The sequence below is a fragment of the Malaya genurostris genome, chromosome 2 (assembly GCF_030247185.1).
Source record: "Malaya genurostris strain Urasoe2022 chromosome 2, Malgen_1.1, whole genome shotgun sequence".
NCBI lineage: Eukaryota > Metazoa > Arthropoda > Insecta > Diptera > Culicidae > Malaya > Malaya genurostris.
This window is the reverse complement of record NC_080571.1, coordinates 243,876,995-243,901,139: the sequence shown is the minus strand read 5'-3', so window position 1 is coordinate 243,901,139 and position 24,145 is coordinate 243,876,995. Positions and strand designations below refer to the sequence as shown.

The 24,145-nt window shown below is 36.8% G+C and overlaps 2 protein-coding genes across 3 annotated transcripts; one reads left to right on the top strand and one right to left on the bottom strand.

Moving 5' to 3' along the window:
• Nucleotides 1-9,955: 9,955 nt before the first annotated feature.
• On the top strand, nt 9,956-10,642 carry LOC131432765 (uncharacterized). The gene is made up of 2 exons (XM_058599268.1): nt 9,956-10,214; nt 10,360-10,642. The coding sequence occupies exons 1-2, from the start codon at nt 10,017-10,019 to the stop codon at nt 10,576-10,578; spliced, it is 417 nt and encodes a 138-aa protein (XP_058455251.1). The 5' UTR covers nt 9,956-10,016; the 3' UTR covers nt 10,579-10,642.
• Nucleotides 10,643-14,212: 3,570 nt separating this feature from the next.
• LOC131432764 (uncharacterized) lies at nt 14,213-19,999 on the bottom strand. Of its 2 annotated transcripts, XR_009229959.1 has the most exons (4): nt 19,900-19,999; nt 19,600-19,840; nt 19,396-19,539; nt 14,213-14,464 (listed from the first exon to the last, which is right to left on the bottom strand). XR_009229959.1 is itself a non-coding variant. In XM_058599267.1 (3 exons), the coding sequence occupies exons 1-3, from the start codon at nt 19,648-19,650 to the stop codon at nt 14,333-14,335; spliced, it is 327 nt and encodes a 108-aa protein (XP_058455250.1). In that variant the 5' UTR covers nt 19,651-19,940; the 3' UTR covers nt 14,213-14,332. The 2 variants fall into 2 exon arrangements, 1 of the variants encoding a protein (XP_058455250.1); XM_058599267.1 differs by having other exon boundaries at nt 19,600-19,940.
• Between the last annotated feature and the right edge of the window lie 4,146 nt (nt 20,000-24,145).

Here is a 24,145-nt window from a genome sequence, read left to right as displayed (position 1 = left end):
CCAGGCTTAGGCTGGAAGAGATGGAAATTAGTGGTATAATCGAAAAAGTTACGACAGCCCCGACATGGATTAGCGGAATGTCGGCAGTAGCAAAAGGAAGAAATGACTTCCGCCTAGTAGTGAACATGAGAGCGCCCAACAAAGCGATTAACCGAGAATATTTCCGTCTCCCTCTTTTAGACGATATGAAAGTGAAATTACACGGTTCAAAGTACTTCGCCAAACTTGACTTGAGCAACGCATATTACCATCTGGAACTCAGTAACGAATCACGGGAGCTAACAACATTCCTAACTGAAAACGGGATGTATCGTTTTACCAGATTGATGTTTGGTGTGAATTGCGCTCCTGAAATTTTCAGAGGGAAATGTCGCGTATATTGGCAAATGAGAAAAACATAATTGTGTACATTGACGACGTTTTAATTTTTGCCAAGAGCCTCGAAGAGTTGCGAAGCACAGTAAACCGAGTCCTAGAAATCTTTAAAGCAAACAACCTAACTTTAAATTCAAATAAATGTGAATTCGATCAAACTCGAATTAAATTTCTGGGTCACGAGATCGATGAGAATGGGTTCCACGTCGAGGAGGAAAAGATTAAAAACATCAAAAATTTTAGAGAACCGACGACCGTTTCAGAGCTTCGGAGCTTTTTAGGAATGGCTTCTTACATTAGTCCTCATGTGCAGAATTTTGCGGAAATCACTAATCCTTTATGGTCTGTCATTACCTCAAAGTTATGGGTTTGGGGTCCTACGCAGACTCAAGCTTTCAATAATATCAAGGAGAAGATTGTACAATGTTGTACAACACTTGGATACTTTTCTGAAAAGGACAGAACAATTTTGTATACGGATGCATCTCCTGTCGCTTTAGGCGCAGTTTTGACACAAGAAGGTACACATGGTTCTCCCAGGATTATAAGCTTTGCTTCAAAATCACTTACGGTTACGGAAAAGAAATACCCTCAAAATCAACGAGAAGCACTTGCAGCGGTTTGGGCTGTGAAACACTATTCATATTTCTTGCTTGGGAGAAAGTTTATACTCCGCACAGACGCACAAGGAGTAAGTTTCATATTAAATCGATCGCGCGAAGTATCGAGAAGGGCACTAACGCGAGCGGATGGTTGGGCTTTGAGGCTGAGTCCCTATAGATATGATGTAGAGTACATCAGAGGAACCGACAATATAGCCGATTCGCCTTCTCGTTTATATAACGGTAATGATGTTGCATTCGATGACGATTCAAGTCCATGGGAAATTGCCTGTTTGGAAGCAAACGAGGTCGGAATTCTTACAGACGCTGAAATCAAATCAGCCATGTCTAATGACCATATCATACAACAGGTGATCACTTGTTTGGATACAGATCAATGGCCAAAACAGTTGCGACAATATCAGCTTATAAAAAATGATCTATCTATAAGAGACGGCATGTTGGTTAAAACAGGGTGCATCGTTATACCTGACTCATTACGCACCAAAACACTCAGTATAGCTCATGAAGGACACCCTTCAGTAGCCAAGTTAAAAAGTATCTTGAGGCAACGTGTTTGGTGGCCGGGTATGACGGCTGATGCTCAACGATGGGTAGAGTCGTGCAAAACGTGCGCCGTAAACGGCAAGCCAGAGCGACCTACCCCAATGCAAAGAATATTTGCTCCTAAAGCCGTCTGGGAAACAATCGCCCTAGACTTTAACGGACCATATGTTAAATTTGGAGGAATATACGTTCTTGTAGTTGTCGATTACAGATCTAGATACCTAATTGCTCGACCCGTGAAATCAACAAGTTTTGATTATACAAAAAAGGCATTAGAGAACATTTTTGATCGCGAAGGTTTCCCAAAATTTATAAAGACAGACAACGGACTCCCGTTCAATGGCGATGAATATAAGTCTTATTGTGCGGATCGCAACATTACTCCAGTGTACTCAACCCCACTCTTTCCACAACAAAATGGACTCGTTGAAAGCCACATGAAACTAATCAATAAGGCGATGATAAGTGCTTCCATAAATAAAACAAACTATATAGAGGCATTACGAGATGCAATTCATGCATACAACGCTGCATCTCATAGTGTGACAAATTTACCCCCGGAAGAGGTTATGTCAGGTCGAAAAATTAAACGGAAGTTGCCGCTATTGGATTACCAAAAAGTAACTATAGACGAAGAACTTCTCAGTAGCAGGGATCGGGAAATAAAACTAATCGGCAAGGAACGAGAAGATAAACGTAGGGGAGCACGGCATTGTCGTATAAGGGTTGGGGACAAAGTGATAGTAGAACGAACAAATCGTGGGAAGGGAGAATCGCGATTCTCTCCGTTACAATATACGGTGCGGGAAGAAAACAACGGTAGCCTAACCATTAGCGACGATGATGGTCGCGTTATGAAGCGCCACATAACCCAAACAAAGAAAGTGGGTGCTTGGAGGAATTCGAGTCGCTTAAAGGGACCACATACCGCAAATAACCACGAAATTTCCAAATCCACTAATACAGCAGCTGAACCGATTAAGCGCACAGATCGAGACAGAAAAAAACCTTCATATTTACAAGATTATCAGGTGCGATGAATGAATCCATTTTAATACATCTGGACCTAAAACAGAAAATTGATTAGTTTAACAATATATTAAAATAATACCTAATGATTTCAGCGCGTTTCTATTCCGTGAAAATTGTTTCCATCTTCGAATCGTGTTTAGAACTTGCTTTATTGTGCATATAAAACTAATCCATTTGAACTCAATCCGACAGAACAGGGATACCAGCTCAATTTTTTTTTCTTTGCGCTATCATTAGATGACTGGCTAAGGCCACAATGGGCCCATTTCGCCTAGCTCAATTATTTGCAGAAATGCAGCATAAATATACGGTAGTTTCTCTCTAAGAAATCAAATCAATCAACAAACCTGAAAATCTGACACCTTTGTCCAACACCACCACGTCAAAATAAAAAAAAAAGGATGAGGTTGACAACAGAGTTACCATTTTCACAGATTTTTTATGCAAACCACAGATATATTTTTTGTTGCCTATTTTGTCACATAGATTTTAAAATGGCAACTCTGGTTGACAGTAGCTACTGACTGTGAAATAGAGCTGTGCGGTATCGAGGGGCAGTTGGATTCTACAAGAATAATATGATACGCACCTACACGTCGCCAGAAAAGTTACTTATAATATTTTATTATTACCCAGTAGAAGAAGTCCGGACAGGAAACAAATTTTCTACTAAATCATGATCGAGTGCCGTACAAATCAATGATCATGATGGCCTACTTACTCCACGGTTGAGTTCAACTTATGGTCGAGAATATCGTCGTTAGAATTATACCTAGATTGACTCGTACTCAAACAATTTTTTTCTTTTTTGAGAAGAGGGAAGATGTGTGGATCGAGCTTAACGTTATTGTGTAGCATGTTTATTCTCTGTCCACACTGGATGTCGACTCGACATACAGACGATACATGCGCGACAACACTAGCGCGCAGAACTGGAGTACCCGCCAGTTTAATGCAGATCCTGAACGAGGTAAGTTGTGGGCCGCTTACAATCAGCTCTGATGGACTTTCCTTCTAGTCCCCTAAATTGGCACAGGTTCGACGGCTTCCATTAATCAATCTATACTTTGTATAGAACAGAAATCGAGCTTTTATCTGAGTAAGGGATTCTAAGCTAAACTAACTATAAAATATTTTGTGAGCATCATGAACATCTAAATCAATGTCAACATCACTCTCTGCGAAAGTACTTTGATCAACGTAGCTTAAATGAATTGCCTTGCAAGTGCGATGTTTTTGGGACTGACAGTCTTGTGCCTGGTAGATTGATAATTTTAACAAAAACAAGGAAATACTGTTTATCAATGTTATTTTATAGGAAGAGTTTACAGCAAAACAACAAGAGGTACTAACTGGTGCTCTGGTATAATGTGGTCTTCGGCCAGACGAGAAAAAAATGAATGAGTTTCTAAAGCGATACAGAACCAGCGGAGAGCTGTTTTCAGATGAGGAGAAATCAAAGATATGTTTTAATTAGTGGATGGTAATATTTAACCAACGTCAAGATATCAACATCGAGCTTGTTGATCGTAGTCTTGGGCTCGTTGAGAATTGTAGTAGATGCATCTTGTTGTACATTGGTTGCAGTTGCTGGTTGGTTGGAGGGTAAGTTGTTAACTGCAGCTGGTGTACTTTGTTCTATAGGGGATACTGATGGTTTCGTTGAAGGGGATGCTTCATTGTTGTTGGTGGCTGTCACACGTGTACTGTGGTCGCTTGGGGTTGGTGTGAAGGAAGCACCATTTTCCTTTGGTGTGGTTATCTCCATGTCCAGTTTATCACATGGCTAACCGCAGTGAACAGCTTTTTTGAAATATTGACATGTGGCCATCTGATTGTCATAGGTAACAAGTGATTTGCACGGAATTCTTGTATCCTGACCGAAAGTCACATAAGAATGTACAGGCCTCTTCAAGCGCATGCGTAACAAACGTACGCCATTTAGGATACCGGGGAAAAAGTTCAACTTTTTTATTTCGATAAAGATAATCTCCCCGTATTGGGACATGGTATGGCGAATATAAGGATCGATGACGCATGAGGGAAGATCATGCAGACGCACTTCTATAGCACTATCTTCCATATATACTGGAATGTTGTACTTAATGTTCTCGTGCTCCACATAGTGCAAATTGTTATTGTCTTTTGCGAATCGAATTGCATCCAACTCTTTTCAAAGCTAGATGTAAACAACATTGTTTGTCTTATTGCATTGAAGTAAATGCACACGTTTAATGTCAAGATGCATTTGCTTCTTAAGCAAACCTTAAATTTCTCGTATCGAAGGGCAAATTTTGCACTGCCTGAAGTCAACAACAATTGTATTCTTTCGTGTCGGCGGTAGCTTTTGTTCATTTGGTTCACTCATTTCGAGGGCGTTCTATTGTTCACTACACAATACTGTACTCGGTTTCTTCCGTCCCGAACGTAAGCGGTTTTGTTATATCGACTGACTTGGATGAGATGTGAAAGCCATTTACATTTTGTGTGAAAAGAAAAAAAACAATACTACAGTTTTTACTGAAACTTGTTGTAACTTGTTTGCTCGGAGGAGAAAAATTTTCATTACTACCCAGCGAGAATTGGGAGGCAGCTAGTTCACAGCTCACATCTTCGTTCATGTCCTCATCGTCGTTCTGGTTATTTTTAGTGTTGTCGAAGACATTATTTTCGGAATGTTTTGTCATTTTATCGACTTCAGCACTGCCATGTTAATTGTAGAGAGTTGTTACAGTTGATGCTACTCGGGGATATTGTATTTAACGTTGTCAAGCTCGACACTGTGTACCTGGTTGTCAACCGAAGCGATTGCTATTGAATCACGTTCACGTCTAAACATGATATACATTGAGTTGCATGTCTTGTTGAATTGTATTTCACATACATTATTTACATCTAGATTTATGCGTTTTTGTAGCAAAATTTCAGGTTAGTTTACTGCTGGACAGCGCTTGAAATCAAAACAAAATGAATATGGTTGCAAAGGTAATTAATCGTATTTATTCATTTTGAATATACTATTGTTCACTACATTGTGTTGTCTTAGCTCTTGCCGTCTCGAGATGCGAACACAAACTAGGGAAGTGTTTTGTTGTTGTTGTTGTCAAACGTCTTATAAATGCTTGATTCGTCGAGATTAAGAACAATCTCCAAAAATGTGCTTATAAAAATATTGACCCTTGTATTTGAATATTTTTGAGTTCCTAGAGTTGATTTTTTAAATTATTTCCCTTTTTAGATTACATCAAATTTTGACGATGTACATATTACTACATCTGGCATAATAAAAATCGATTTAGATTTTTTATGTGAATTTCCGAAATCATTCTGTTTTTCTATGCGGCTCTCGGAAGTTATTTGTTTTTCTTTTAAAGCGATTCATACTACTTTGATCAAAAAGTTATCGGAATCACCACCGTATGGCACTCTCAGTCACCCGATTAGATTTTATTAGTTTGCCATTTTAATCTGGTTGCCATTTCTGTCTGTCATCAATGGTTGTCATTGATATTTCATCAAATTTTTTGCTTGATACCTGGACGTTAGTAAAAGTTACGCTGTATTGAGTACATTTGCGATTGTGTGTGTCTTCGATTTTGTACAATTATCAAAATGGAATTGAATTTGCAACAACGAGTTTGATTTAAATCTACGTTAAAAACGATTTCAATGGTGCGACAACATTGCAAATGTTAGAAGAGTGTTTCTGGCAACGATCTTTCGAAGAAAACAGTCGTTTATCAGTGGTACGAACTTTTTTTCTAGGCGATAAAAGGCGATGCTCTCAGTTTCCATTGATTACAAGCGTGATGTGTATCATGAATTCCTTCCACAAGGCCAGGCCAGGAGTACTTTTTGGACGTTATGAGCCGTTTGCGTGAAACAATTTGCTGAAAAAGACAAGATTTGTGTGCAAACTACTCGTTGATCTTGCACCACGATAACGCACCGTCACACAATGCCATCGTTATCCGTGAACATGTAGCTAAAAACGAAACGAATACCATTCCGTAACCATAGAATTCACCTGATTTGGCCCCCAGGGACTTTTTTAGGCCCGGGTTGGTGGTTCAATGCATAGGGCGCTGGTCTTACAAGCCAGTTGTCGTATGTTCGAGCCCCGACCTGGAAGGATTCTTAGTGTCAGTAGGATCCATAGTACTAGCCATGCAATGACTCCGTACACTAAGAATCGGCTGCGAAGTCTGTTGAAACAGAAAGGCCAAATTCCACGGAAGGAATGTAATGCCAGGACTTTGCTTTTGACTTTTTTCTATTCGGTCGACTCAGAAACCCGCTCCGTGGAATGCATTTTAGTACCCGAGATGAGGTTATGGAAAAATCGCAGATTACTCTGATGGCTATACCAAAAACTGAATATAAAAAATGTTTCGAGGATTGTATCAGACGCTGGTGTTAGTTCAGTGTGTTGCAGTCACCGGGGAGTATTTTGAAAAGGGACAATATGGATTTTGATGGATAATCTGTTTTTTTTTTAATTTGCGGGAACTTTTTGATCTAGGTAGTATACCCCGTGTAAAAAAAGGCTTTAGTGTAGTCGAAAATAAATGCGAATATTTCTGTTTAATCAAACTTCAATGTTCAAATCATATAAAGAATACACCTTGTTCTAGTCTCATAATCAAATAAACTGAAAGCTTAAAACTTTTTGTTGAGAAATGTTAAATCATTAGTCAAACTGAACAAAGAAATTGTTCCAAAAGTTAGACTAAAGATAAAACCAGTCGAATAATCTACAAATACAGCGATCTCCTTAACCAAATTTGTTTCAGTTGAACTGTTCCATAAAAAGAGGATGTTTATAGATCCAAGCTTTATCTCAGAAGTACACATTTAAATTTTATTGCTGAATCTCGTCGGAAAGATTTCCCGGCTAAAAGCATTGTGTCATTCAGGAGTTTTGGCATCTAGTGGGTAACAAGTTTGTGCAAAGTGCACGTGACTTATTATATGTTCCGTACGTTTAGCAGAAATTGAAATAAATGGACGATGAGTCTAAAACGAAATGTAAAAGTCATGTACACTTTGCGGGTACTCATGAGGTTCCAAAACCTAGGGGAATGACTAGGGGAGACTGAAGATAGATAGGACACGAGGTTAAATCGTACAGCTTAAATATCTTACGGATGGATTGACTTTGTAAACGCGCTCTCATGTGACAGACAGAGACGTCAGTTAGTTTGATGACACTGAGTCAATTTAGTTTGGTGTCAATCGTGTTCATGGCAAAATGTATATGTTTTTTTACTGAAATTATTTTTGAAATCTTCAGATTTTTTGGTGTATTTTATTTTTGTTCATTTACAATGACAGTCTGTTAGTGCTTCGAAATGTTCATTCGAACTGAATCCAGAGATTATCAAGTGATTTCGATTACGTGGAAAATAAAACAATTATTTCAGTTTTAAAATGAATTGTGTGTGAAAGGTTAAACCTGGCAAAAAAACTTGAACACATATTTTTCGACTTGGAATTCTCAATGGATTCTTTGGATTTATGATTGGTGTCCTCATCGCGCCATGGTCCGAGAGCTAATGCATACATTTCCAAATCACAAATTGGGAATTGTAGCTGAAGGTTGAAGCTTCACAACGATATAGACAACTTGGGTACAAACCTAATAGTAATGGATGCTTTTTTCATTATACAAAAAGTGTCCTGTTCAATCCCGGTTTCCCCTACAATCTGCTGGCAAACAATACGCCATCAATTTGTTTTGTTCTTTCGGCACATCAGTGAAGATATTGCACTCCGGTGGGAATTGTTTTGCTAAAAGCATTAACCTTAGGTTGCTGTCAGAGTGAAAGCGTCACGCAAAGAGTCGAGGCGCGCGTGCGAGCTAGTTGCAGTTGATCAAAGCAAACCTGTCAGAGTGAATGCGATGCGAAAACAGTACATCGCATTGAATCGCTTCGCTTCGGTCCGCGTTCCGCGCTCACTCTGACATCAACCTTACGTTTGCTTAGCGAATTATTAGGTAGCATTAGCAGTTCAATTAGTCTTTTGATGTCATCGGAAATTTTTTCGAACAATATGTACATCATTCAGATTACAACGATCATCTAAAACTAACACATACATATACATATTAGTTATTTACTGACAAGTTCAACAGAATAATTACGACAAAATTCGGCTAAGAGATGAACTAAATATTTAACGAATCTTGGAGAAGAGTATTTGTATCCCTGAACAATCAGTACAGTTTCGTTATAACGTGCTCGAGAATCGCTTTTAAGTGTGTATGCATGCTTTTACAAGAATTTTAAAGCCGCACCAAAAATATAGACTTTTAATAAATCCCTTCTCCTCCTCAGTGTCTCCACTACATGAATGGTCCCTTAATACGTTAGCCGAAACGACTTTTAGCGAATAGTTTGCAACGAAAGCATCCATGCTTAAGAGTAGCGAATATCTCAGTTACTGCTTACTCAATTATTATTTTATCATATATTTTGGCTAATATTCTTAATACTAAATCAACTGGATGATTGTTTGACAAAATCCGCAAATTTAGGTAATGCTTGTTAGAATTGCTACGAATGATTTTTTCATATGTGGACTCATTCATTAAATCGTAACTTCAAGGAGTGGAATTAACATGGTAACGGTAGAGCTGGGACCTCAATGGGTGATTTTTTTGCTGGTATCATTTTAGCAACACTGTTTTTGACAGATCAAGCGTGAATCGTGCCTTGTGTCATTGTCAAACTTGTTCAGTTTAGTCTATAATTTAATCATGAATCTTCGTTCTGGATACGCTATACGCTGGATACGCTGGATACGCTAACAAGCAAAATTTTCGCATCTGGAGTGAAGACCAGCCAGAAGCATTGCAAGAGCTACCAATGCATCCCAAAAAAGTCACTGTTTGGTGTGGATTATGGGCCGGTGGCATTATTCGTGAATTACCGGCCGATATGTTGGACCTTGCGCATGGGCCATGTAAAGCGGAGCCCCAGGCAACGTTTGCATGGAAACATCTTCAAACATTAAATTATATTGATTGTTCTATCGATTCCAATAAAGATTCCATCAATTTTTTCCATATATTGAAAATCAAATTCTTTCCCTCCTTAAAATTAACCCTTTATATACTACAACCCATTACCTTCTATAGACATTCGAGGGGATAGGGGAGTTATTATTTTCATTTGAATAATTAATTTGGCCGCTCTTAGAAAATCATTTGTGAAATGCTTACATTGCAGTTTTGAATATAATCACGATCTAAGTTGGCTTTAGTCATTCCATATGCAATAAAGAGCAGCTTACATTTGAAATGAGGGGTATTTTTTTACTAACTATAAACACATCAGTATTTCTCTGTGCTATAAAATTGTTCACAAGCAAGAAAAAACAGCTCAGTCTATCGCTAACTCTCGCAGTGGCAGACGACTCTCGATTATTCAAAACAAAATGCATTTAATTTCATCTTTGATATTTTTGGGACTAACATCCTTCTGTCTAACAGATTCACATATAGTAAAGCAGACAATAGAAGAACTTGCTGCCATCAGAGAATGCTCTGCAGAGTTGGGTGTGCATTGCAACGTGAAGAGTGTTATACGATATATCCGCACTGAATATCCCTTTCAGGACAAGGAGAAATCAAAGGTATGTTGGAATTGTAAAAAGTATTAATTTAAATAGAATCAAAATAGTTATGCAATATTCGACAACAGGATTCCAGTACTGAACTATCTCTAGTTTTGTTGTGCAAGGTCCAAAGATTCAAATAATTAAGAATATCTTTTTTCAGGAATTTATCAGTTGTGTCCTAATCAAAATTGGTATCTTAACCGCTGACGGTATGTTCCAGAGTCAAAATACAATCGACTATCTAGCCAATATTCTTGATGTTCAGACCAGATCACAAATTGTTAACCATTGCATCACGGAAGAGGGGGATACCATCGCAGATAAAGGATACAACTATCACGAGTGTCTCGTTGCTGAAATGAAGAATTTTTTACTGTAGAAATATATTAGACTGACCATTTTCTGGTACGCTAAACGAGGCTGATTTAACAAGTCTGAAAAAATATTTTATTTTATTTCTATATCACGTTGATATCCGCTTCCTTAGAGGAGAATCGTTCTTAGCGCTGTCTTATTGTGAGTTTAGTTCAATTTTTATACGCTCGTCCAATGATTTAGCGTTGATGTTGTCGGCATGAACACATATTAAACTATTTTGGTAGCCTACAAAAATGTTCATGCACATATTTGAAACAGACAAATGAATGGGAAGTTACTGTACAGTTCTTTATTTTGCAATATACTTAATATACTTTTAAAGCGATATATAATCTAGTTAATTGAAGAATCAATTAATTTCAATTTAATTTTACATCGATCAAGGTTTTCAATTCAACTGAAGTCTATTTTATAGTATTATTGATTTACATGTCGTATAAATTTCATTTTTGCCGTTCTCATATAAAAAGGCTATGCAATCTCTGTGAACACCGACTTTTGGAAGCCGAGTGGCATATACTATTCGACTCAGTTCGTTAGGATCTCAAAACGTTTGTGCGTATGTATGTCTGTGTAACAGATAATGTCACTCAATTTTATCAGAGATGGCTGAACCGATTTTCACAAACTTAGATTCAAACGATATCATGGTCCCATAGCTTCCTATTGAATTTCGTTTTTACACGACTTCCGATAAGTGGAAGTCGAAAAGTGGAAAATTTTCAATTTCTTGGTTATTTTTTTTTCACGTAATGGCGACACGAGGTGCAAATTTTCATAAAACTTACTGGTAAATTCATCTGGTTGGCAGATCTTGTTAGTTAGCGGATATGTAATCCAACTTTGTAACTACTAGTCCCCGGTTTCCGCTTTCGAAAGTACCGACAGTAGTGAAGTGAAGCTCCTAAAACGAATCTCACTTCAATTTTTCAGCAACGGATAAACAGATTTTCACAAGATCTGACTTTGGGCTCCTAAATTATATGGCGATGAGTGTCGAAATATTCAAACTGTCATACAAAATGTAAATACAAAACCGGTACGTGCTGGTACGGAAGAAGAAAAGCTTGCTTGTATGGAGCACTCACACACATTTTCATAGAAACAACTTATACAAAGGTTTTATGCACATAGTTAGAATAAGCGGAAATAGTAAAATGATTCTATCGCAATTATCAACTGCCCATGTAGAATCGGATTGCGAAACGAGAATAAGCGACCGTTTGTTGCTTCAGAGAGAATCCCCACAGCAGCGTGCTAACCCGTGATGCTCAGACGGGTCATCGAGATAAATTCGCTCTCACACTGGTGTCCATTCTATGTAAAATGAACCATGCCGGTTTTTGTTGCTGCGACGATATCTGTCTCTCTTTGATGGCACTGATTGAATCGTGTGAAAAGTTGCTAGTGAGCGTTCTTTGATACGACAAAAGCCATCCTCGGTTTGAACTAATGATTGCTATGAGAGTACAGATAGTTTTTACTTGCAGCTTTATTGTTAACTAGAAAGAATGTATTTTAATAATCTTGACGAGTGAAAGTTCTACGTGATATTTGAGTTACATAGCTTTTGATTGCTATTTGTTGGACTTAAACGGATGAAGCTGCACAAAAGAAATTACAAGGTTGTATACTAGACACGACCGAGCACAATTATATGAAAAATTAAACAATTTAAACGACCCCTTAACAAAAACAAAAATAAAGTCGATGGTGGATGCACTAAACTAAAAACTTATTCATGTGACCGATTAGAACTTTAATCTAATTTAGGCGCTTAAATTTTTTACGAAAGGTAGAACTGACAAATGATTTTTCATAATAATTGATTTTTTAACCCTTACTACATTTTTTGTATTGGATTTTGTATTATCAGGAATCAGAACTAATTGGCTCAAGTGGCACGTTCCTCTGGTTATTTGGAGATTTGTGCCGTAGCTTCTCATCTACTTCCTGATGGGAAGGTAAGGATATAAGGAACATGGAAGGGAATCGGGAAGTGGGCGAGGTGGGAAAACAGCACACAACATAAAGAAATAAATCGTTCTGCATCCCCGAAAGGATGCTGAACGATCTGCAGTTGCCAAAATGCACGGTTAATAAAACCTCCAACCACCGAGAGGATTTAGAGATTTTTCAAAAGCGACACCATTTTGCTTTCCCGGAAGAATGCAGAACAATTCACAGAAGAAAACTCGGCACCCAGTAAAGGATACCAAACAATCTGCTAAAAACCTATTTAAGGTGAATACAGAAAGGATTCATTCACTCCAGGAAGAACGATGAACCCTTCTGACTATAGCTCCTTACCACATTGGGTGAGAAACGATAGAATATCCTTTAATTTTAGCTCCGCATACACAGACTCGACCATGTATGGAGAACCAAAAACCCGGATACGTAGTTGCGTCAATGCGGGACAGTTACATATCAGATGATATGAAGTACCGTAATCGCATTCACACAAATCACACGAATAATACTCAGTACGTTGAATAGTAGCCATGTGATAATTGAGTTTGCAATGTCCAGTCAGAGCTCTGACCAGAATACTGCAATGATGATTGGAAAAATGCAGTAGACACTTTGACATTTTCAGATTTAAATCTGGTAAAAATGTTTTAGTCTGAGCGCAAGTTTGCAAGCTGTGCCAGTAGGTAGCATGTTTGAATGCAGCCCAAGAACGAATCTTGTGCTTTATTCAACTAGTTGAAAGTGGTAAAGCTGGTTCAGGATCAAGGAAATCATTCGTTGCACCAGCTCTAGCCAACTCATCAGCCCATTCATTCCCAGTAATACCAGAATGGCCAGAAGTAAACAGCATTTGAGATGCTAAGGTCTTCAATTTGAGTTCGACATGCGATCACTAGATTCGACCATGAATCATTCGAACTGAGTGATTTTAAAACTGCCTGACTGTCGGAACAAAAATAAATTCGTTTACCTCAGATTATCTGCTGAAGTGCAGATTGTATTCTAAACAGAATCACGTAGATTTGTGTTATTGAGTTCAAGACTGTATTATTCATTCAGTCAGCTATTCAGTCATCGGCACGAAAATACACCTTAACCTAGGAGCTCCTATTTTTTGTGGCCTTTTACGACATGGCACAGGAAACCAGTGGATCAATTCTTGGTTGAAATAATTCTGAACAATGCTCAGACGATTGAGACACACATCCTCATTTTCGTTACTGTCAGAAGGACAGGTAGCGCTAGCTATGCACATTTCAATAATAAATTTCAGAGCAACGCCGAATATTTCAGCTTAGGAGAAACTTCATTACCCCACCAGGTGGAATAAAATAAGTTTTGCAGTTCAACATTATTTCTTCGATTGTAGCTCGATTTTTTCAATAATCATTGTGTGATTATGATATTTTTTCTTACCTTCCAGATTCAACTCCTAGGGGCATTGTAAGTTATTTTTAATGAACAATGCATTCATTTTAGGTCCTTCGATTAGCCAGAGATTAAACGGACTTTTGCATCATTGCTCTGGTGTTGTATATCAAGAGCTGAAGACTCGCAATTAACATTGTTCACTTATCCTCTTTTCACTTAGGTTATCACAAGCTTCTATTAGAAGGTCCATGGTATTTTGGTCAGAAAAGAAAACTAAACTACTGCAGAATATTCATTTAATTTTAAAAATTCTGCTATGATCTGTCCGTCACAATTCCAATGTTTTTTCTACCCAGAAGCACTTGTAGAAGTTGTATAATCTGTCTTCGTTGGTATCTCCTTCACCCTTGTTACATTGCTGAAGAAGTTCTTGCAATTCCTGAACATCGTGGCCATCGGAGTAAGTCGATCCACGTTTGAGCTTTAATCATACCATTAGCATCCAACACGCCTAATGTGCGATGAATACAAAAGGCAAAATTCTGTAAAAAAAAATTATTTTATCCTATTCCAAACCACACAAAATTGAGAATTCGATGGTTTACTACTACCCGTTTGTTAAATGAAACAGTCGAGCCAGGCACATAAATGGGTAACTGTTCGGATACCATCACCAGTAATAAATTCTGTAGTTCTGACTTTTTTATTTTTTTTTTTTTTTTTTTTTTTTTTTTTTTTTTAAATAACTATTCATTGGAATATGAGTTAAAATTAAATTATTAAGATTTAAATTGGGTGTTCAGCCACAAGTGGTGACTTTTCAGCCCTGTTATATATATATATATATATATATATATATGATTTGGTTATTACCATGAAGACATTATTTGCTTCCGCAATTCTGAGATTTTTGTGTAGGGAAAATTCTAAACCTACTTGTATTGTGTAATGGGAAAAAGGAACTTATATACTAACTTACTAACTAATACAGAGAGCGAATCGATTCAATTGAAGATTGCATCGATTTTTGTCGGAATTTGCTTATAATATTATGTGACATTACATCTAATGGTTCTATATTTGTGAGTCTGTGTAACTCATTTGTGCTAAACCAGGGAGGACGCTTCAAAATCATTTTCAGAATTTTATTCTGAATCCTTTGAAGCATTTTCTTCCTGGTGGAACAACAACTTGACCAAATTGGTACCGCATAAAGCATGGCTGGTCTGAAAATTTGTTTATAAATTAACAGTTTGTTTTTTAGACAGAGCTTAGAATTTCTGTTTATAAGAGGATATAAACATTTAATATATTTATTACACTTTGCCTGGATTCCTTCAATGTGATCCTTGAAAGTGAGTTTTTTGTCATACGTTAAACCTAAGTATTTAGCTTGATCAGACCATGTCAATTCCAAGCCATTCAATTTAAGAATGTGATTATTGTTTGGTTTAAGAAAAGAAGCTCTTGGCTTGTGAGGAAAGATAATTAATTGCGTTTTTGCTGCATTTGGTTTAATTTTCCATTTTGACAGATAATCACTGAAAATATTTAAACTTCTTTGTAGGCGACTGCAGATCACTCTTAGATTTCTACCTGTGGCTAACAGACTTGTGTCGTCACAGAATAGCGATTTCTGACAACCAACGGGTAGATTTGGAAGATCAGAAGTGAATATATTATACAAGATTGGAGCTACGCTCGAACCCTGCGGAACACCGGCTCGTACGGGTAGCAATTCAGATTTACAGTTCTTATAGCTAACCTGAAGAGTACGATCAGTTAAATAATTTTGAATCATTTTGATCAAATAAATAGGAAACTGGAAATCGGACATTTTTGCTATTAAACCTTTGTGCCAAACACTGTCGAATGCTTTTTCTATGTCTAGAAGAGCAACTCCAGTGGATAATCCAGAAGATTTATTTGATTTTAGCATGTTCGTTACTCTGACAAGTTGATGAGTAGTTGAATGTTCATGACGAAATCCAAACTGCTCTGGTAAAAAAATTGAATTCTCATTTATATGAGTCATCATTCTCAACAAGATAATTTTTTCAAAAAGTTTACTGATAGAAGAAAGTAAGCTAATTGGGCGATAACTTGATGTTTCTGCTGGGTTTTTATCAGGTTTTAGGATAGGAATTACTTTAGCGTTTTTCCATCTTTTTGGGAAGTAAGCTAATGAAAAACACTTGTTGAAAATTTTAACCAGGAGTCTCAAGGCAACATCGGGAAGATTTTTAATAAGAATATTAAAAATTCCATCATTACCAGGAGCCTTCATGTTTTTGAGTTTCCTAATAATTGATTTAATTTCATCAAAATTCGTCTCAATAATGTCATCGTGTGATAACACTTGGGTTGAAATATGATCATATTTCAGTGAGACTTCATTTTCAATAGGACTCACAACGTTTAAATTAAAATTGTGAACACTCTCGAACTGCTGAGCAAGTTTTTGAGCTTTTTCACCATTTGTAAGAAGTATTTGATTTCCTTCCTTGAGAGCAGGAATTGGTTTCTGAGGTTTCTTAAGAACCTTAGAAAGTTTCCAGAAAGGTTTAGAATATGGTTTAATTTGTTCAACTTCTTTAGCGAAATTTTCATTTCGCAAAAGAGAAAATCTATGTTTAATTTCTTTTTGTAAATCCTTAATTATGTTTTTCATAACAGGATCACGAGAACGTTGATATTGTCGTCGACGAACATTCTTCAACCGAATGAGCAGTTGAAGATTGTCATCGATGATAGGAGAATTTAATTTAGTTGGAGCTTTGGGAACTGAAAGATTTCTAGCTTCGATAATATAATGATTCAAATTGTCAATTGCTGTGTCGATGTCCGCAGAATTTTCTAAAATAGTTTCATGATCCACATGATTTTCAATGTGAGATCTGTAATCCAACCAATTAGCTCTATGATAGTTGAAAATAGAACTAATTGGATTAATTATAGCTTCGTTGGAAAGTCTGAATGTTACTGGAAGATGATCTGAGTCAAAGTCAGCATGAGTAATCGGTTCACTACAAATGTGACTTTGATCTGTTAGAACCAGATCAATTGTAGACGGGTTTTTCACGGAAGAGAAACAAGTAGGATTACTGGGATGAAGAACTGTGAAGTAACCAGCTGAGAGTTGATTATGAAGTATTTTACCATTACTGTTATTTTGCCTACAATTCCACTGGACATGCTTAGCATTTAAGTCCCCTATTACGAAAAATTTCGATCGATATCTTGTAAGTTTTTGCAAATCGCCTTTAAAGAAATTTAATTGTTCGCCGGTGCATTGGAATGGCAAATATGCTCCAGCGATGAAATAAATTCCATGAATGGTTTCAACTTCGATTCCCAAGCTTTCAATAACTTTAGTATTGAAAGAAGGTAAAATTCGATGTTTAATTTGCCGTTGGACAAAAATGGCAACTCCACCACCCATTCCAGTAAACCTGTCAAATCGATGAACCACATAATGTGGATTACTTTTCAATTTTACATTTGGTTTAAGAAAAGTTTCTGTCACAATGGCAATATGAATTTTGTGAACTTTGAGAAAATTATAAAATTCATCTTCACTCGATTTCAAAGATCGAGCATTCCAATTTAAAATATTCAAATAATTATTTAACATCACTGTGAAATTTTAAATTCATTATAATATTATTTGCAAATTTCCATCCGATTTGAAATGCTTCAAAAAGTGATGAAGTTGAATTCATTTGGATGATCATTTGAAAAAGTTGATCTTGTAGGTAGATCATTTTATTTTCAGTTATATCGCCTAAATCGACTTCATTTAAAGAAGCGAATGGCATTGAAGGAATATTTGTAGGTAGACTGCCATTAGAAGAAGATGATTTGGCCGGTCTACCTATTAATAAATTGTTTTCGTTAGAAGAAGAACTGCAAGGCGGTCCTGTGTTTTGATTATTTACATTAGAAGAAATAGGTGATAGATTTCTACCTAATATACCAGCATAACTGACATTAGAAGAAGATGATGACGAGGTCGATCTACCTGTCAATAAATTGTTTTCGTTAGAAGACGAATTGGCAGGCGTACCTGTTTTTTGTTTCGAAGAAATCAGTGCCGAATTAGGCGTGGCATTTGTAACGGTTTTCTGATTTTCAGGTATGTTCTGTAAATTTAAGGTCGTTGATTTGACTTGTTGTCGAAGCGAACGAACGTTTAAAATTTTTTCCCTGACAGGACATTTCAAATAATTGGATTTATGATTTCCATTGCAATTTGAACATGAAAATTTATCAGTGGTTTCATTCGTTGGACAATCGTCTTTCGAATGCGATTTACCACAATTCAAACACCGTATATCCATATGACAATTTTTGGTTCCATGACCGAAGCCTTGGCAACGACGACATTGCGTTAAGTTTGCAATACGATTATGCCGTTTATAATGTTCCCAATGAATTTTAATGTGGGAAATGAAACGTACTTTTTCTAAAGTTTTCAAATTGTTTACATCACTTCGATTGAAGTGTATTAGGTAAAGTTCATGGGAAATTCCAGAGCGTGGTTTAGAAGTACCATTCGCTCTTTTTTTCATAAGTATTACTTGGGAAGGGGCAAAACCAAGCAATTCTTTTAGTTCATTTTTAATTTCATCAATACTTTGATCATTTGATAATCCTTTCAAGACAGCCTTGAAGGGTCTGTCTGTTTTTATATCATATGAATAAAATTTATGAAGTTTCTCGGACAAATATCGAATAAGACGTTCGTAATCTTCCAATCCATCCACCAAGACTCGACATTCTCCTCTTCGTCCGATTTGAAATGAGACTTTTACTTCCGGGAGAAAAGTAGAAAGCTCAGTACGGAATGCTTTGAAGTCGGAAATCATCACCGTCACTGGTGGCATAGATTGATGTTTCTTCCCAGAACGACAAGCGTCCATTTTGGGAATTTTTGAAGAATTTTCTTCTATGTCGCTACAATCGGATTCAGGAAGAATCTCGTAAATATTTTTAGACGGCATAGAATCAACGGAAGGGAAATCCGTCCGTTGTCTTTTATTTTTACATTCAGATTCTATAAGATCGTGAATGTTATTAGAAAAATGTTGAATAACGGATTGTGATTTATTCCGTATTGAATTATTTTTAGCCTTAGGCTTGTTGCCTTTCCGGTTGGACGCAGGCATTTTTGAAATTAATGAAATTTTAAATTAAATTAACTAGGCTAAATTAGTCTTCGATTAGACTCCTAGCTAGCCTTAAAAAAGGCTGATTAATTTCTTAGTCACTCTAATATCACTCTTTGTATCACTTAGTCACTCTAATATCACTCTTTGTATCACTTAGTTAGTGATTCAGGTAGCCTTGAAAAAGACTGAAGCCTTGAATCAATGAAACTCTAGGTAGCCAGAAAAAAAATTCCAGGAGCCAAGAGCTATACGCGTGCGGTGCGAACGACTGTTCAACACCGACTGTAGTAGTTCTGACTTACTTTCGACTTCTCCTCATCCGGAAAAAGGACTCCGGTATATTCCCATTGTTCCGTGAAATTACTGTTCAAATCTATGCCAAGTTCCTCAGCACATTGTCCTACAACAACATTCAGTGTCTGTTCTTGTTTCTCCGTGTACAAAGCCTATATAAAGTATTGCGGTTAGACGTAGTTTACTTTGATGCGTCAAACTTTTGAAGTTACCTGACATAACGATGCGAGTACTATCAAAATTAACGTAGTTAAAAAAATCATTTTTCTTGAAATTTATCAAATGTACTAGGGCGTAAATCATCAACTAAGTACTGCTTGAAATTTGTTGACTATTTTATACTTAATCGATGTATCCACGACTAACTCCGAATGATTGATCGATAAAATCTTCGATACAGTATAGGCGCAGTCAGTATAGGCCGATGATTGGATTGTTATTGCGGAAAGAATGCTTGAATTAGACAGAAACACCATGAATTTAATATTTCTATCTCAATCACTAAAAATTACGGTTATTCAGCGTTAACGTTAACGTTTCTCTCACTATATAAGACCGAGCACATCAAGACCAGTTTTGTTATTGCTCGACAATCATAATTTACATCTGCCAATTGAAGCACTAAATTTAACAAAATGGTCATTTAGAACTCGCTGCCTCTCAATGCATGAACCGTGAAAGAATTTTTCTACATTTCTTCGCCCTACCTCATACTCTGAGTATTTCACGGCCCTGACCAAAATAGATAGTTTTGCAATGATCGGCGCTGTGTGGAATGTACCAAAAGAGAATCACAAGTTAACAATTATCGCAGAAAATCGAATCGATGTTTTGACTTGATGATTCTCATACTAGGTTGCAATATTTCGAAACGCTTGTGTCGAGCATTCACAGACATTTTCATAGACACAACTTATACAAAGGTTATATGCACATAGTTAGAATAAGCGGCAATAGTAAAATGATTCTATCGCAATTATCAACTGCCCATGTAGAATCGGATCGCGAAACGAGAATAAGCGACCGTTTGTTGCTTCAGAGAGAATCCCCACAGCAGCGTGCTAACCCGTGATACTCAGACGGGTCATCGAGAGAAATTCGCTTTCGCACTGGTGTCCATTCTATGTAAAATGAACCATGTCGGTTTTTTGTTGCTGAGATGATAGCCGTCTCTCTTTGATGGCACTGATTGAATCGTGTGAAGAGTTGATAGAGAGCGATAACATAAAAGCCATCCTTGATTCGGAGGAGTAATATATGAAAATGGCGTGAATATAGAGTGGACTCTTATACCACAGACTAACAGACATGACTGATTGAGTAAATTCTTATAAAAATAAGTTTTCGTGATGCACTAGTTCCACCTATATTGTACTGCGCGAACTATTTACTATCGGTACACCCCTTGTTATGTAAAAATTTTGTTACTAGTTGATTCCCCCTCGTTTGTCAAAACTGATCAGCTGCTTACAGGGATGCCTGATTTCATCATAATATTTCAAAATGAATTGTCACAATAAATTATCGGATTGCGTCGATAATATATTTAACTTTTTTAGCGATGTTGGAAGGTAACCATTTATTTTTCTCAACGTTGTTCATCTAGACTATTTTTTGATTGTGTTGGTGATTTTCACCCGAAATTAAGTGACGGCAGACCAGAAGCAAATAAATATTGTATATGTTTTGGCTATATGTATTAAATCTGTGTCTTGCATGAAATTCGCATGGACGCCAACAAATCAGTACATTAAAGAAATTTCTGTATGAATGGCAACTCTGTTGTTAAATGTGAAAAATGAGCACAGTCTAGATGACAGACAGGATGTTTTTGATAGGGTAACGTGACGCCATCAGGACATATGCGATTAATGTCCCAACTAAAGGAATATTCAAAATGACCGTTAAAATGATTGAAGAATCCAATTTGAGTCTGTTAGTCTGTGCCTATACTGCAAGTTATAACGTAGTATTTTAAACAGGTTACGGTAAAGTACTAAAATAACCTTTTGAACTTTTTTAATTGTAAGTAACTTTCTTACCGATTTCGTATGTGACACAATGTATTCATTCCAACAATTGGTTTTGTTCATACAATGTTATATGACATTTGGTTACTTCATACTGTCGATCGCTCATATTTTGCCTCTTCAAACACACTGTCGAAAACCAACCATTTTTGTCAATCCTAGTCAAAATGATAGTCTTGAGTGCTAATAGAAACGACCAGAAACAAGATTTCCAGTGTATGAACAATAGAATTTTTTAACTGAATAATTACTCTTGAATGTTTTAAGACTATCAAAATCTGAGTCAGAAAACAATGTAAATATTCACGGGACTCCTATTAAGCTATAAATTTATCGATAATCCATTCATCATACATGGGCATTGTACCGGTAGTCATATCTTTAGTGAAGTCATCATGTTATTTCTCAAATTACTCGATAGAGGTGTACGAGTGCCTGTGATGATTGCAAGTTTATCTATCAAAAGGAACGGGTAAGCATATTTTCACTTGTTAAATCACATTCAAGCAAAAAGATTGATTTCGTGTAAGAAATCATTTTTCTTCTCTGTTATTTTTGTAGATTCTGTTTCAAGCAATGAAAACTCGAAGCGAATGCTCCTAATATCATCTTACTCTTGAAGTAGCAATAATTTGCATCTAATAGCAAAGCCTTTTCCATGTTACTGTTTCAGAAATATTACACTATTTACTCAAATTTCGTACACAAAAGTAACAGTAGCGCAAGATTTTGCTTGTCTGAAGACACAAAAAAGCAGAGAACATAAAAGAGATTGCTTGGCGCCAGCGATAACAAGAATGCTACGTTCCTGTTACTTATATTAAGCGACCTTGCGTGTTGGAAACTCTCAAAATGACATTAATAATTTGATAACAACAAGATTTCCGGTACATAATTAACATCACACTACAGTGAGAATGATTTTGAATGATTATAATTTTATTATCATGTGTAAGTTTTTGGAACATTACTATAGTGATAATATTGAAAAGGATGAAATTTTTACTACACTCTCTTCGAGTGATCATAATGATCATTATTTAAATATACCACTATTCGATGTCGAAAATTGCGCATGATTATTTTAAATAGTGATATTTGATTATTTGTTTTTATCGCAATGCTGCTTGGGAGGTCTTATGATCCCTTATTTTTAAATTTTATACCGAAGAAGCTCCGAGTGTAATGATTAAAGAAATTCCAGAATATCATGTCTAGTGTGAACATTTAATGTAGCATAATTAAATGTGTAAAATCACATTGACGATGGGAAAGCAAGATGGGTTCAGATGGTTGTGAAATAGTGGGGTTTCTGAAAAAATAATTTTATCTAGACCTTATAGAATCGATATTAAATTGATGCTTCCGAACTGTAGTCAGTGCAAGTCCGCTCAATACTAATGTGAGCAAAAATAATATTGTTTAACTTTGTGATTATGGCGTTTCTTGTAGTACCATGATTTTATTTATTATATGTGGGGAGCAGAGAAAAGCCCGATGGAAATGAAGTATAGCAATGTCTCTCTCCAGCAGGCATAAAACCACCTCATCTTTTGTATCAACAGATTATAAGCGTTTTATCGCATTACGCGAGAGATGAAAATCAAAGACCTGCGAGCAACTGTTAAATAAACGACACATACTGAGAAACGGTTCATTATATCCGTAGTTAGTTCTAGCACGAGGGATTCGTAAAAATGGATTTGAACGAAGATTGCGACGATGGATGTCAAAATTGACCAATCGTAGGAGATCAGGGCAATCAATATGTGATTGTATTAAATCAGCGATGAAAACAGCCTTGTAGACGTTTCTACGAATACACAGCGGATCCAGTTCGATTAGTCAGCAACGATCTTTATAACTTGGAAGGTTCAAAGACTGTCCCAGAAAGTATGGACGCAACCAAAAACCGCTGCCATTTCGCAATGGTTCAGAATCTGTCAATTTTTATGGCTGCGTCCTGTTGTTTACACTCTTCTCTAACCACTTGTGCAGTTGTTCATTCGTTTTCATTAGTTTGTTTCGAAATGCGTGGACTTTCAGCAGAACAACGTCGAAAAATTGTGTACAAATGGTGCACAGAACGCGGACTGTCACTGAGAAAGATAGCAAAAATGGAAGGAGTAAGTGAAAAAGCCGTGCGAAATGCAATCAAGAAGTTCGGTGAGGATAACACCTTTGAGGATAAACCGAAAACGGGTCGAAAAAAAGGTCCTGCTAACCCTCAGTTGGATAAACGTATACTGATGGTGTTCGAGCAGAAGAAGGAGGTTTCAGTTCGGGATGTGGCCAAAAAAGTAAGCACTTTGAAGTCAAATGTTCTTCGTGCTAAAGAACGTTCGAATCTTCGAACCTATAAGAAGCAGAAACAACCAACACGTAGTCCGAAACAAGAATCATCGATCAGGCCGAGGTTTCGAAAGCTGTACAATACGATTCTTGCTGGAAATTTGAACTGTATAATCATGGACGACGAAACCTACGTGGAAATCGATTACAAATCCTTGCCGGGACCACAATATTATACGGTGCGAGAAGGGCAAGTGTTAAACCAGTCCGAGACATCGATTGAAGTCGAAAAATTTGGTAAGAAAGCTATGGTGTGGCAAGCAATTTGTAGCTGCGGTAAGATTTCGAAACCCTTCATCACCATCACTTGTGAATTATTTACAGCAAAATCAAAGTGCGTCCATACTTTCTGGGACAGTCTTTAGTGCACAATAAA